At 36.5% G+C, this 15,942-nt stretch overlaps 2 protein-coding genes across 3 annotated transcripts; one reads left to right on the top strand and one right to left on the bottom strand.

The window, feature by feature from the left end:
* The first annotated feature begins 276 nt into the window (after nt 1–276).
* Nucleotides 277–4,024, top strand: lbx2 (ladybird homeobox 2). Its single transcript, XM_039649243.2, has 2 exons — nt 277–1,491; nt 2,964–4,024. The coding sequence occupies exons 1-2, from the start codon at nt 1,164–1,166 to the stop codon at nt 3,407–3,409; spliced, it is 774 nt and encodes a 257-aa protein (XP_039505177.1). The 5' UTR covers nt 277–1,163; the 3' UTR covers nt 3,410–4,024.
* A 3,712-nt stretch (nt 4,025–7,736) lies between these two features.
* On the bottom strand, nt 7,737–13,117 carry pcgf1 (polycomb group ring finger 1). Of its 2 annotated transcripts, none has more exons than XM_039649241.2 (9): nt 12,988–13,117; nt 11,336–11,441; nt 10,663–10,815; nt 10,500–10,571; nt 10,322–10,427; nt 9,667–9,709; nt 9,466–9,552; nt 8,372–8,452; nt 7,737–7,925 (listed from the first exon to the last, which is right to left on the bottom strand). In XM_039649241.2, exons 1-9 carry the CDS (start codon nt 13,072–13,074, stop codon nt 7,875–7,877), a joined length of 786 nt encoding a protein of 261 aa, XP_039505175.1. In that variant the 5' UTR covers nt 13,075–13,117; the 3' UTR covers nt 7,737–7,874. The 2 variants fall into 2 exon arrangements, with proteins under 2 accessions (XP_039505175.1, XP_039505176.1); XM_039649242.2 differs by having other exon boundaries at nt 9,466–9,549.
* Nucleotides 13,118–15,942: the final 2,825 nt, after the last annotated feature.

The raw sequence follows: 15,942 nt of genomic DNA, 5'->3' as shown, positions 1-15,942 counted from the left end.
CGTGCATTTCCACAAATGCATAGAATGGGATTGCCGTGCTGAATGAGATATAGGCTAGGCTATTATAATATTTTGTGTGTATGGAATCCTATAAAAACAACCTTTACAACAAACCACTTGGTCAATATCCAGCGTACGTATGATTAATTTGATATTAAAAATGAAAAAAAAAATGTCCACCAGCAAAATGCATGTCTTGCTTATAAAAATGTCGGTGCTTTGGAAAGATCAACACCGTTAAAATTGGCATAACATCACATAGGCTAGGCTACATATGTTTATGTTAGTGTTGTCCAAATCTCATGCAGTTTGTTAAACGATAAAATCCATATAATTAATTTTTATTGGACTGGAACGATCACAAGCTTTGCATTCTGATCTCGTGTGTTCTGATGACAGTTATACACGAGGTGTGAGGAATTATGCTGTCATCCAAAACTTGAAAAATCACATGCTACAATATCTCAGTATAATTAGTTGCTCCCATGGACAATGCCTATTAACTCTTAAGTTCATTAATGTCTTGTTTAATGTTTATTTTTTTTATTTGTTAATATTTTGTAGGCGACGTTATTATTATTAAACTGAATATAGATTCGAATGCACATTCACATAAAAAACAGAATGCTGTTGGTGTTAATGAGCACACACACATACACTCTCCCTTTTCAGGGAGGTATACGCGTGGAGCACGTGGTTTGCCCTAAGTGGGAGTGGGATGCATCAACAGATGCATAAACATACCGAGCCATATCCCCTCTCTTTAAACTTCAGGGGGAAACTCCTCCTATTCTCGGTCCAATTCATTATTGTGGTCTGGCCCTTTAAGACAGAGCAGCGGGTCAGCAAGTAGTGTAGTGTTTCTCTAATTGAACTTCACAAAAGCAATCAACAAGAACTAGTTAGCGGTTGCTTGCTGTTTTGAGCCTTCCTCAGACACGGCTGTGGTGAAGATCCTCATGGAGCAGCGCAGAGAACACTGGAGCCGCCGCGTATGAGGACTAAAGTTCGGGTGCCCGTGACTCCTGAAGCATGGTGCTTTTGGAGAGCCACTCAGAGTGAGGAAAAACGTTTAAAGAGAGGAATAGACAAGGCTTTTGTATGCATAAACAAGTTTGAACGAGCTAGGTGACTTCTATTCGAAATAGTTTCTTGGGACTGAGATGACCTCCAGCTCTAAAGACATGAAGGCAGGCTCCGTTTTGCAGTCCAGCGGCGAGGAGAGGCGGCGGGGTCCCTTGGACCAACTCCCACCTCCGGCCAACTCCAACAAGCCTCTCACCCCTTTCAGCATTGAGGATATCTTAAATAAACCGTCCGTCAAGAAGTCCGTCGGTAGTCTGTGCCCTCCGCGGGTGCTGGAGAAAGTGACCGGCTCGAGTGCGTCTCGGAACGGGATCAGCGCTCCGTCCTCGCCGTTATGCGCTCTGGAGGAGCTGGCGAGCAAAACATTCAAGGGTCTGGAAGTCAACGTTATACAAGCTGCAGAAGGTAAAGGCAGAATGTTTTGTCTCTTTTTTTTGTGTGCTTACAATCAGATTGTGTTTACGAATCAATGCACGAGTTTCAAATTCGCAAATGGAGGCTACTTTTGGAAGTGTTATTGAATAATAGCAGTAAGCTATAATATGTGCATTTTACAAATGATATCGAATGCTTATTTTTATAAGCATATACAAAATCAATAATATAAAGTAGGCTATATATAACAAAAATATACTTTTAAGTCAAAATGATTGATTTTTTTTTTAGTTTCCGTGATTACCAACTTGTTTTCTAACGCATTTTTTTTTGTTATACACATTTTCAGATATTAAATTTGATTTTTTTTTTCTGAGCTAAATGTCAATAGCGATTCCTCGAGTGTGTCAGTATTTCAGGAATTTCATCTATACCCCCTACAAATTAAAAGGTTATTCGATAGTTAATAAAAAAAAATATATATATATTATTTTCATTATATAGGCCTAGAGTTTAAATCAGTTTCTTTGGCGATTAAAATGGTTTGTCTGATTATTAGACTGGTTTCATGATTGTTTAAAATTCCAGTAAAATTAAGTTTTGTAGCTCTAAAATTGTCCCAAAACCTTTGTTTTCAGAAATGTAGCTTAATTTGAAGTCAATAACAAGCTAAATGTACAAGAATTGACATATCTACAGAAAATGACGTTCATGTTGACATTGCAGAACTGTCTTCAGTGGGTCACACTAATGGTTAAGGTCATCTGTAATAGGACTGAGGCCAGTTCTGTGGCGTGATAGGCTGCTTGATTAACACATCAAATATTTCGAATTTACTTGGCAATCAAAAATTCAGATGTTTTGGAGAGTTTCTCCCCCTTTTTGCAAGAACAGCTGTTATGCAGCTGGAACGAAAAACTGCGGCCTATCGCATAACACAACATGTGTACACTCTTAAAAATAAGGGTTCTAAATTGAACCAAACAGGATTTTGCAGCTTAATTCCACAGAAGAACCTTTTTTAAGTTTTACAAGGTTTCTGATGCTTTCAGTGAACCTCTAATGTTGCATTAAATACTTGTTTAATCTCCTTAGAAGCAAGACAAGAACAATAAACAGCCAAAAATAGGACCATTGAAGTACTTCCAAATAATGCTCACTGTAAAAAAAAAAAAAAATCTTTTCATGATTAGTAATCACAACATTTTTTCTTTTGTCAAATCAACTTAAATAATTTATTTAGTTCAGATAACATATCATTTTGAGTTTATGAGGATTAAATCATTATCCTTCATTGTATTAACTCACTTTTTCCATTTCAATGAACTTAAAATTTTAAGGCAACCACTTACTTTTTTTAAGTTAAACCAACACAGAAACTTGTTTATTTCAATTTTACAGAATAAAACGCTTGAAAAGTAAGTCTGAATTGTGACCCAGTAGTCCTCACACACTCACTCAGTTATTCCTGGAAATCAACTCTCCTTTCTTTCCATTTAAAGGTCGCGAACATCTCAACGGCTTCGGCCAAAGACAGGCCTCCAAAAAACGGCGGAAGTCCCGCACAGCCTTCACAAACCACCAGATCTACGAGCTGGAGAAGCGCTTCTTGTACCAGAAATACCTGTCACCGGCCGACAGAGACCAGATCGCGCAGCAGCTGGGTCTGACCAACGCGCAGGTCATCACCTGGTTCCAGAACCGACGGGCCAAGCTCAAGAGGGACCTGGAGGAGATGAAGGCGGACGTGGAGTCCCTCAAGAAAATCCCTCCGCAGGCGTTGCAGAAACTGGTGTCCATGGAGGACATGGAAGACCCTCACGGTGGCTCGGGGCCCATTTCTCCCAGTCTCTCTCCGAGGGCCTTTCCACAGTCCCCGTCCTCGTCCAGAGGCCAAACCACAGACGAGTTCTCCGAGGAGGACGAGGAAATCGAGGTGGACGATTGAAAGCAGGCCCTCGTTTTCAGAGAAGGGCGTTTTTCACAACTTTTGCACGGACTCTGCGGAAGAACTCGAAGGTTTAAGTCTCCTTTGTTTTTAATTTATTGAAAGGACCTCTACAGATCGAAGACATGGTTTAAGGAATACGCTTTCATAAGATCTGAGAAATTCTTAGAGATAAATGGTACAGTATCAAGACTGCAACATGTGTATGTACATTTTAAGCTTTATTTCTCAGCTCGATTTTTTTTCGAAGGAATCGTGTGCAATTGTTTACACCGTTCAACACACATTTATGACCGCTGTGGAACCTCTATGCCAAAAGTGATTTTCAATTCAATTCTCAGCTGAATAGAATTATATATTTATAAATAATTTCAAAAAAAGCAAATTTAATTCAGTCATCATTCTACATTGTTATTGTCAAGACTCATTTCACTATATCAGTCCCTGGCACAATTCCTACAGGCATTATTTAACAAAGAAAAAAAAAATGTATGTCCAAAACAATGCAAAGGGCAAGGTTGTGTATATATATGACAAGTTATGATGCATCTAACTCGTTAAATTTATTGTAACATTCTATTTAATCCTCATTTATGTAAATAAAGGGTATATGTAATTTCACAATGTTTCCTTACCTTGAGTCAGAATTTAATCGTGCATTGTATGCTGAGCTGAATTATAAAATAACAATTGGCATAAATTTATGGATATAGGAAATCCACTTTTCTTTACTGTAAAAACATTTTCATTCATTTAACTCATCACAAATAAGTCTCTTTTTTTAACAATTCTCTTAATCTGTAATTAAATTCACAGTGTTTGAAAACGTTTAGCACCATCTTAAAAAAATAAGACCGCAATTAGATTTAAGTTTAACATTTTAGTGGCATTATTATTATTATTTTGACAGTGTAATAAGGCAAAAGTTTCATGCGTAAAATGGCACACTCTCTCGAGTTAAACAGCTGAGGGAGGCAGAGCACTTTTACACATCGCTTCATTGTGTGTGTTAAGAGTGTTTGTGTGTGTGTTAAGTGCCTGAAGCTTAATTAGGACACTTGAACAAGGTTCCCCCCTCTCACATTGTCACGAGGACAACATAAAGCTTGCTTTCCTCCTCGCGCCATATGGTTTATGAATCTTCTCTAACACAAACTAGTCAACATGATTGATTAGGTTTACCCGCCTTTGAGTGCGCATTAACAGTTTCAGTCGGTCGGGCCCGAATAATACCCCACATCTGTGCCCGTGTGTTAAAAACGCCCATGAATAGCAGATGATTTGCATGCGGTTCCTAATGAATAAATCTCAATGGGAAGCCGGTGGAAATGGGGAGGATTGTTGCATCCTGGTCTGGCGAATTTCTTTCGGCCCATTTGTGTGCGATCACGGCAGCAGTTTTGGGGCAGAGAGAAGATGGAAGTACAATTGGCCTAATCGCTTGGAATAGTTGGGGTTGAAAAGTCAAGCAGATTTTTTTTTTTTTTTTCAGAGCGCATTGTGGAAAGACTCGCCGCATTCTCAGAGCTCAGTTTTTGCATCGGGGTCCAACTGAGAACAGCGATGATTGGAATTATAGCCTAGCCTATATGAATATAAATATCGTTGGACTATTGAAAGCCTTGATTACACAGTGTGAAATTTTTCGAGAAAACATAAGCGCTTTAAACACTCTGAAAGGACCGTAGAGCAGCATGTTTCACTTTAGAGAAATATAGGCTGTGTTTTTAAAATATACTTTTAGCAAATCTGTAGGCTACATAACTTTTCGTTCATGTAAAGGCGGTAAAAGTAACCTTGCTATTTCCTACATCAGATGGGCTATGGAAACGCACGTGTGTGTTTTTGTAACAGGCTGTGTTGCAGACATTGTAAAATCATTATTCTTACTCTATTTTCATTTAAAGTCCGAATTATGGCAAAGACAATATAAAAAAGCCATATAATAGCAATAAACCAATTAAAAAAATACTTTACGTAGGCTAAGTAGCAATGTAGGCTATTTGCTTACAGAATTGGCCTATGCACTCTAAAAAATGCTGGGTTGTTTTAACCCAACTTTGGGTCAAATATGGACTAACCCAGCCGTTGGGTTAAATTTTTACATTACATTTTTAACCCAACATTTCGGGTTTGTCCATATTTGACCCAAAATTGGGTTAAAACAACCCAGCATTTTTTAGAGTGTGGGCTACTTCAAAATTACTATAATGCTAGGCTATAAATTAGATTCTTTAAAAATAGCGGCTATACCTATAGGCTCTTAAGATTATTTGCTATTACACTCTAAAAAATGCTGGGTTGTTTTAACCCAACTTTGGGTCAAATATGGACTAACCCAGCCGTTGGGTTAAATTTTTACATTACATTTTTAACCCAACATTTCGGGATTGTCCATATTTGACCCAAAATTGGGTTAAAACAACCCAGCATTTTTTAGAGTGTACAGAGGGAAAAAAAAAACGAAATGAAACCAAACATTTTTAGCCTTGATTATTTTTTTAATACACTCTAGAAAATGCTGGGTTGTTTTAACCCAAAGTTGGGTCAAATATGGACAAAACCAAATGTTAGGTTAAAATGTAATTCAAACATTTGACCCAATGGCTGAGTTTGTCCATATTCGACCCAAAGATGGGTTAAAACAACCCAGCATTTTTTAGATTGTGTTGAATCGCGAAAAATAATCGAAATTACATTAGAGTCCTATACTGGTGACGTAGCCTAGTCCATTCATTTAATTAATTTCGTTTTTTAAAGTCATATCTATGCATAAATATAGCCCATGTAAATATTTAATGTAAAATAAAATAATTGCGAAAAAGATTTCTTTTTCTTTAATTGAAAATTCACCGCAGAGTTGTTTTAAAGCTTAAAATTATTGTATTCTATATGATTTCATAGGCTACATGAGGGAGAAAAACAAAACTATCGTAATATTTCGTAGGCTACTAAAATAGGCTACTTGTAAACAAAAATTGGTACAAAGTCAAACATTAGCTATTCATTGACCCTCCAAATTATTAGGTTTGTATTTTTGTATTATTTTAACTGTAAATCTGTATGAATGTATAACGATAAAATGTAGGGCTATTTGGTCTTAAAGAAAATATGCAGGAAAAAAAACATAAGATATATATTTTCAACAAAAAAAAAACAGATTAAAAAAAAGAAAGAATCGCGTACTGACATAGGTGGGCACAGAGGGAACATGCAATTTGGTAAATAATAATTTTACCTAATTTTACCAATTTTCCCCATTAAAAACTCCGTGTATTTCCAAACAGTGTGTGTTTATAAGCCTATATTCCCTTGTTTCACGAGGCAATTTAAAGGTAGCCTATGAATATAAATATATTTTGATTATTAGCCTACTATTGAAAGCCTTGATTATAGCCTACACCGTGTGAAAATATTCGAGAAAACAATTAAGCGCTTTAAACACTCGGACAGGACCCTCGGATGATAGAGCAGCATGTTTCACTTTAGAGAAATATAGAAATATATTTAAATATTTTTAAAATATAGCCTACTTTTGGCAAATCTGTAGGCTTTTCTTGTCACACAACTGTTAGCCCACATCAGCATTGCTTTCCCTGCGTATCTAATAGACATCCTACCTGCATTTTCAGAGCACTCCATGTAGCCTACACTTGAGATGAATATGATCCTTATAGAGTCATTGTGAGGTGACTGAAGGGGATTGGTGTTAGTAGAGCTATCTTGAAGACCAACACTGCACCCTAGTGGTTGACTGACAAAAACACTGGCCATACAAATATAAACATGCATTTCGACTTTAAAAAGGCTAGACATCATTTGTGCTATATATATATATATATATATATATAGCATCCAAAATAAAAGTTTGTGTTTAATAATATATGTGGGTGCACTGTGTATATTACTTTATATATAAATACACACACGTGCTTGTATATATTTAAGAAATATTTTAATGTATATACTGTTTATAGATTTATATATAATTTCTATTATATATAAATATTTTATATATAAATAATATTTTTTTCTTAAATATACAAGTGTGTGTGTGTATTTATATATATACAAAATAATTATACACAGTGCACCCATATATTATGTAAACACAAACTTTTCTTTTGGATGTGATTAATCGTGATTAATCATTTGAAAGCTGTATATATATATATATATATATATGTGTGTGTGTGTGTGTGTGTGTGTGTGTATTATTGTATATGTACTATATATTATTATATATGTATATTTCAATTGCACTGAAATAATTTCATTTAAAAAAAAAAGAAAAGGACACAAAAATACACAAAAATACAACACAAACTGCACTCGGTATTTTTTACCACTTAATTTATTTTCAAAAATACAAAACAAAAAAAATAAGTATATATGCACAGAAAGCTATTAAAATAGAATATGTGAAATACAAAATATATACACCAATTGATATTTTAACATAATCCTATCTCGTCCTTTTGTCTTTTATAGTATAATGGAGAACCAGCGGTTGTGCCTGCAACGAGAGAGACAAGAGAAAGCGTTAGAACAAAAGGATTGAAATTAAAAAAGCTAAGTATCATCTTGTTGACAGGCTAATGATTTTGTCACTAAACAGACCCGCTGCACTTTAAATCATATGAGGCATGGAATTACTAGCGCTAAATTCTCACAACACTTTGACGCCCCACAAACCGCAGCAAGACCCTGTGTGAAGCAATATGGAGAATAGCACTTCTATTGCATTTTTCAGACCACGAGGCGACATCAGGCATATGGCTTTTCCTAGTCCTAATAAATCTCTGCCTGTGCTGTGATTCCCCTCAGAAGATGTAAACCGGAGCACAGTAAATCGCTAGTGTGCTAGGGTAATATAGATCCCTCCTAAAGGGAAGGCAAACGAGCTGATAGTGTGAAAGAATGCGGTATGAAATTAGCTGGAGACGCTTGAGACTACAATACCTTTCCAAACCAGTGAGACAGCCAGAGACGCTTCATGGTCATGTGATCTGGGAGAGATTCGTTATTGAATAACATCTGGACCTGTAGCGCAACAAAGAGAGAGAAGGAGAGGAGGGAAGAAAACAGGGTAAAAAAGAGGTTTAGTTAAAGGGATAGTTCACTTTGAAATTAATTCATTTTAATTTAACACATTGCTAGCCTAAGACACAAAACGAGTGGTTTGTGTGAGAAAACCAACAGTATTTATATAGTTTTTACCTCTTGTTACCACAGAGCACGGGCGCTTTGTGGCTGTGGTTACAAGAGGTAAAAACAATATAAATGCTGTTCGTTTTCTCACACAAACCACTCGTTTTGTGTCTTAGGCCATCAATGTGTACTTACATTTACGAGTCATTAAATCATGTTTAATTTGGACTTCTCTGTGCATGCTCTTTGAGGTGGTGACCATAGACCTCCATTATATGACTGATTGACAACAACGGTTTGACTGAAAAATGTCAAAATTTAAAATTCTGTGGAAACAAAGACACCTACATCTTGGATGCCCTTGAGGTAAGCTAAAACATACCAAAAATTAATTTCAAAGTGAACTATCCCTTAAAAATCTCACTCTACTACAAGTTATAGTAGAGAGATAGATTTGTTTGGTCGTCCAATTCGAACATTGATAAATTCGATCATTGTCTAATTGGGATATACAAATCATACGTGCCATTTATATAATTAATCAAATGTCATTGTCTAATACAGTGTCTGGAAGCATCGAAGCTGCACGTCACGTTCACTAACAATAGACCAATCAGCTGTTAGCTCGAGGCTAGACTCCATCAACACAACATGGGTGGATTCTTAATATGTATCATTTTAGTACACTGAAACTATTTTATACCTGGGATCAACTGAATATAGTTAGAAACAAAAGATGTATTAAATTAGTAGACCAGATGGGACAAAAAAAAAGTTATTGTTCATTAATTATAAATTCATAGCATATAAATAGAACAATATTTGAAAAAATATGACTTTCTGGTCCTACATATAAAAGCAATGTCTCTTTAAAGCATGGGAAGAAATAGAAAAGCGAGTCACACCTGATGTTTCTCCACGTTAAGTCGATGACATAAGACTTTCCTCAGATGCCGAACTTCAGCCCTGACTGAACAACGTACAAACTTCTGCTGCAGGAACATCATTTAACATAAATTAATTTGTCATCGCTTCTAATAGAAACAAACAAGCAGTGTTTAAGGTTTTCCTGAGAGTGAATCATCGTGCATCATATTCCTTCTTACCTGTAGAGTTAATTTATTTTTGTCCTTCCCGGAAAATGACGAGCTGTAAAAAAACAAAATGAAATTATGGTAGGATGCTTACCAACAAAGTTTTAGTTTTTTTAATGTTTTTGCAAAAAGTCTATACTCACTAAGGCTGAAAAAATTTGATCAAATATACAGTAAAAATGTGAAATATTGTGAAATATTATTACAATTTAAAATAGCTATTTACTTAACATGTTTAAAAACTGAATTTTCATCATTACTTCAGTCTTCAGTGTCACATGATCCTTCAGAAAACATTCTAATATGATGATTTACTGCTCAAGAAATAGTTTTCATTATCTATCTATCTATCTATCTATCTATCTATCTATCTATCTATCTATCTATCTATAAATTACAGGAACATCTGTCTGTGTGTGTGTGTGTGTGTGTCTGTTATTCGCATATCCCTCGAACCGTTAGTCCGATAGATTTCAAACTTGACAGGTTTTTTTGCTACAGGCAAGTGCCAAGTTTGACGTTGTTTGAATTAAAAATGCAAAAGATATTGTTAAATGACATCTATTCAGAAAAAAGAGTATATATTTCCTTAAAATCTTATGGGCCCAAAACTTTTGCACAGTATTGTAAAAAAACCAAAACATAATAAGCTTTACTGCCGTCTTACCTTTGCCTTTCCAGACATAGAGAGACCTGCTCATCGTATCTGTAAAAGTGAGCTTTGGAGTGGTCAAAGCTTGTGTAAGGTAATCCTGTGTTATCTGGAACTGAATCTACGAGGAAAACACAAACACACTTAATAAAAACACATTAACAGCAGTATCTATCTACATGTAATCCCGTACCTTCTCCAGATGGTTGTATAATGCGTTCAAGACCCCGTGACTGATAGAATTCTTTAATTCGCTTGTCTTCGCCTGAGAAGATCAGATGGACATTTAACCACGACTGACCAGGGGTCACAATAAACGACACTCAAGTTCAGCTGATCCTGTGCGCTGTACTTACTCTCTTGTAGACCCGGGACTAGTTTGTAGACAATGTCTTGCATGACTCTATCCAGCTTTAGATTCAGCAGGGGCTGTGTTTCGTGGATTTTGATGTTACACATTGGACAATATTTGCTGGTCTGGAGATACTTCACAATGCAACTCTTACAAACTGTGGAGAGAGCAAGTATTCAATATAACAAAGTAACTTGTGGATTTGATCAGCACATATAACAGTTGTGAAGTTGGCTGCTTTAAAGGGATAGTTCACTTCCAGTGCTTCCGCAGACCGAAGCGCCCGTGCCTTCAGATCACTTGGATGACTCTGTGGTTACAAGAGGTAAAAACTATATAAAAACTGTTCGTTTTCTCACACAAACCGCTCGTTTCGTGTCTCAGGCCATCAATGTGTACTTATATTTACGAGTCATTAAATCATGTTTAATTTGGACTTCTCTGTGCATGCTCTTTGAGGTGGTGACCATAGACCTCCATTATATGACTGAAAGACAAGAACGGTTTGACCTAAAAATATCAAAATTGAAACTACTGCGGAAACAACGACACCTACATCTTGGATGCCCTTGAGGTAAGCTAAAACATCAAAAATTAATTTCAAAGTGAACTATCCCTTTAAGTCTGTGTTCATTTGAGAGTGTTATTAGGAGAGAGATGAAGTACACAACACTTACACGTATGGAGACATTCTGTGATAGTGGTTGCGTCGATAAAGTATCCTGCGCAGAGGTAGCAAACGATGTGTTCATTTAGGTCCTTTATCTTTATTTTAACTTCTTCCTGTGGTACCAAACAAGGGAAAACATGTCATGCAGGTAGTTTGAGATATGTGACATTCTGAATTTATGTAAAATCACCAGCCTTTGACATTAAAAGGGATAGTTCACCCACAAATTAATATTCTGTCATTACTTCCTAGGCAATGAGGGCACCCATTGACTTCCATAGTAGGAAAAAAAAATACTATAGTTGTCAATGGGTGCCGTCAACTGTCTTTAAAATACTTTACTTTGTGTTCAAAAGAAGAAACTTAATACAGGTTTGAAACAACATGAGGGTGAGTAAATGATGACAGAATTTTCTTTTTTGGTGAACTCTCCATTTAAGCTGGTTTTAGGGCAATCCTTGAATGCATAACCAATGTTGAAACTACAGAGTGTCTAAGGTAAAAAGTATAAATATCAGTTGTATTAACAAAAGTTTCAATAAATTAGGTGACTAGTGGGGAAAAAAAAACATCTATTGTATACTTTCTATTTACATATAGTGACTTGATTCAATGTCAGCTATATGTAAATAGAAAGTATACAATAGATGTTAAGTGTCAGAAGCATTGTGACATGCTGCAAATGTTATTGAAACTACTTGAATCAAAATTTTAATCTATAATTAGGCTATGCCGTTTTTATGACCACTTATTATCAATTATTATTTAAAACGTAGGCAAACTAGAGATGCCAAACGTGATTTGATAAAAATTGATAAATTACAAAAAAAGACGATACATTTATGTATTTTTACATCACGTGCCTTTTCTAAAATGAAGTACAATGTGTTGTGTATACAACTATTTACATGCGCGCTCCTTCGTGTGGTGCGGCAGAAGCGCGCACTTTTCACTTTTCAGCGAGTCAGGTGTCGGACTCATTTGTAAAAAAGCGAGCCTGGGACCGGCTAAATAAACCAGAATATCGTCTAAACGAGTACTGCTAGTTTAATATCAATCATTGCGAGGACTTCAAGCTACTGAATTCAACAAGGACTCGATGTTGAGGTAAGAAGATAACGCCATGTCCCCGCATATGCACCTTAGTGTCACCTTACGTCCCACGAATTCTAAAGTACAAGTACATTTTCTGTCACTTATGTTCAACAAGGACACGTACTGCCAAAAAATGCATGCTGAAGCAAATCATGCACTTGTTCGCGTCTGGGCCAACGCGCATCAATAATCATGTGGGATATCACAGCTCAGCACGCGACGGCAACCACCACCGCTATTCGTTCAGGAGCGCAAACAACCCTTTTTATTCGTGTATTGAATTTTGGAGATGGGGGAAAAACTAAAAAGCAGGGGATTCGAATGGGACGGATTTGACAAGAAAACCACCGCCACGGAGGAGAACAAAAACACAACCGCGGCTAGACACACAGTAGATTGATTCTTCGCAACACTCACGCCTGCGCAGACACGCAGCACGGTCTCGCGCTCCATCTCTCGTCTTTCGCGCCACACAGAACGCCCCTCTCACGCGCGTTTATAGTAAGTGCGGGAAGCACGCGGCAAAAGACGGACGCAGAAACCTTTATCGCCCCTTTCACTCACCTCGTTCCTTAAAGGGTCGAGCTTGTAGACGTTCTGCAGCTGATTTCTTAGCCGCATAGCTATCGCCATCGGACCTTGTTCCGCCATCTTTGGGAATTCTGCATACTTCCGGGTAACGGGAGAGTGGGTGAGTTCGGTCTCTGAGAGGCGGGGGGACATGCTGGGTTTTTCACACACACACTCATTTTCATCCAACATTGACATTATCATTGGGTGTGTGCAAACAGCATTCTAAGTAGCTAGTCTTCACATGCGTTTGTCTCTTTAACTCTCTATGAGAGAGAGAGAGAGAGAGAGAGAGATCATAGATCATGGATCATCCCTTATAATAAAATAATGAACCATAGTTTTATCAAAGTAGTGGATTGATTACCATTTGTAAAACACAATTTTACTACAAATACCACTGCTAAACTATGGTAGTATTGCATGGCTGAAATAATTTTGGTTTAACTAGTAGTGCTGTTTGTTTTTATGTGTATTAAAACCATCGTTCATTTTCGTAAGGCCAAGTAGCCTACAAACTTAAACGGAATAGAGTAGAATAGAATAGAATGGAACATGGATAAAATGTTCAAGATTAGGTGGGCCAAAACGTATTAATTTAAAAATCTTTGGACCCCATAGCCTGTTGATCAACCACTTTGGCAATGGCATGTGTCAATATCTATGGTGGTTACGAATAGAACAGAATAGAATAGAAATTAATTTTTTTTTTTTTAACCTTTATTTTACCAGGTAGGCCGATTGAGAACAAATTCTCATTTACAACGGCGACCTGGCCAAGATAAGGTGATAAAAGTGCAAGACAACAATAAGTTACACAATAAATACACAGGGCACAAAAGACAGACAAAAAAAAGGAACATATAACTCTATTGGGTTATATGTTCTAGATCTTAATAGATCTACTAACTCAAAACGGCTGATATCTCCATCCTGAGACCTTCAGAATTTAAACGTTTAAAAAACTATTACTATAAACTATAAACTATTTACGTTTTTAAACTATTTAAACTTTTTTTTACCTTTACTTTTTGAATGAGAATAATAATTTTATTTGAATGCTACAAACTATTATGTATGTCTAATTTCCATTTTATGTGAACAATGGAGTAGATTCGCATTTAAAGGAAATTTCCTGCGTATGTACAAATGTTTAGCTTGACATATTTAATTCGAGAATGAAAACAAAGCTGTGAGGTAGACTGTAGGTATGTAGGCCTACAGTCGGTTCAATTTGGTGTAGGCCTACAGTTGTATAGGCTATCTGATTGATCATTTAGTTGATAGGCCTACAAGTATACAACATTAAAATTGTATCTTTCCAAAACAACCTTTGGTGACAAGAACTCTGGACAATACCGACGTCTTGAACGACCATAACCCTCACAGCAAATCTTTTTATTTGTGAACAATTAAACCGTTACGTTTGCCAAAGACTTTTGTTGTTTGTATGTAATTTTATTTTCGATTTCAAGCGACAGGATGCCGCTTTATTTGTATATTTTCAACCAATAACGTAGTATATCTCCCCAAAAAGTGTAATGTTGCAACGTGACCGCTAGATGTCCCTATAGTTACTTGAATGTAGTTATCAGCGGTTTTTGTTCTGCAGTCCAAAGTCTGTTTTCTGCTCTTTTTCATGACTTTTGGAATATAGCAAATGCAAATTCATCATTATTGGTTCCAATTCAAATGTATCTCTAAATGTGCTGCAGCAGTGTGCCTTAAAAATCCTCAGAAAGAGTTAATTTCTACCACACTGATAATATAATGTCTGATAAAAATCATGGCTTTGTAGTTTAAATTGGAGATATACAAGTACATTTGCTTGAGAAAATAATGTTGTAGATAGTTGGACTGCACACAGAAATATTCATTTCGCAATTTCTTCTTATTCTTATTTCTTCGTATTATAATGAAAAAAATGGCTTAGAACAAAGTGGTTTTCTTCGTTTTAACGTACGTATACTGTCTCATAGGTGGTCTACCTGTCAAAACCCATTACAATTAGTCCTGTTTTCACCTGTTTGGACTCGATGTGTACTTTACACAAAAGTCTAATATTGACTGTCATTGCGAACCTGAATGAAGCAGTGTTTAACTCAGCAGTAACTGTAGATATCCATATGAGTTTTTAACACTGCAAGTCTGAACTGTGAAGCTGTGTTTTGTCTAAACAGACATCTGATGGGGTCAGCGCACATCTGAGTGACAGCACCTGACTCCACACACAAATCACGCCTTTGGGGCGGACAGAAAACAACCACAAGCTCTGCCGATAGCTGAGCGCTTCAAAGAGAAGAGAAAGAAATGCTGAACCCTTTGGCGCACAGTGGCATTTATTTCTTCGCCTTATCTCAGACGGTTTATGGACAGTAAGACCTTCTCTTGTTGCCTTTTGTCTAGACGCATATCAAATCCTTCCAGCTTCTCTCCCTAGTATCTAAAATGAAATAACAATTTGATTGTTTCACCTGTCAGCCAAAGGCTATCAAAGTGAAGGAGATAAGGTAAACTAATGTCCAATAAGTGGAGTCATTTCCATTGGATGGAGTTCAGTGCAGAGGGAGATACGAGAGGGATGTTACAGAAGGTTTAATGAAAACATGTCACTAAAATCACTGGCTGATACAATCTGTTTCTTGTTGAGATTCATTCATGTGAGGGAGAAGAACAAGAACATGTTTTACTAAAGCAATTACAATTGCCGACCGCCTTCACCCTGAATTGAAGCCATATCTTGATAAGTGGAAACAATCCGTCTCATTGATTCATTAAAAAGCTGCTTTATTTTCTTCACCGCTACAATGTGTTAAAACTCATGCAGCTTGACTGAAGATATGTAACCAGTGGAGCTTTATCAAAACAACTCGGTTTTGTATTTCTATTTTCATTTGATCAGAATTAGAAACAAAAGGTCTTAGCCCACAACACAATTACAAATTAATT

Source organism: Pimephales promelas, chromosome 9, assembly GCF_988280905.1.
Source record: "Pimephales promelas chromosome 9, fPimPro1.hap1.1, whole genome shotgun sequence".
In the NCBI taxonomy this organism is placed as follows: Eukaryota; Metazoa; Chordata; class Actinopteri; order Cypriniformes; family Leuciscidae; genus Pimephales; species Pimephales promelas.
The sequence above is the reverse complement of the archived record's forward strand: the minus strand, read 5'-3'. Positions and strand labels throughout refer to the sequence as shown.

What these genes read in the sequence shown, in the direction of transcription:
- lbx2 (XM_039649243.2), top strand. Translation starts at nt 1,164, where the DNA reads ATGACCTCCAGCTCTAAAGACATGAAGGCAGGCTCCGTTTTGCAGTCC. An exon ending in CGTTATACAAGCTGCAGAAG is followed by an intron (nt 1,492 to 2,963) that starts GTAAAGGCAGAA and finishes TTCCATTTAAAG; the next exon opens with GTCGCGAACATCTCAACGGC.
- pcgf1 (XM_039649241.2), bottom strand. Translation starts at nt 13,074, where the DNA reads ATGGCGGAACAAGGTCCGATGGCGATAGCTATGCGGCTAAGAAATCAG. An exon ending in CACAGAATGTCTCCATACGT is followed by an intron (nt 10,816 to 11,335) that starts GTAAGTGTTGTG and finishes CTCTCTCCACAG; the next exon opens with TTTGTAAGAGTTGCATTGTG. An exon ending in TTAACGTGGAGAAACATCAG is followed by an intron (nt 8,453 to 9,465) that starts GTGTGACTCGCT and finishes GTTGCGCTACAG; the next exon opens with GTCCAGATGTTATTCAATAA.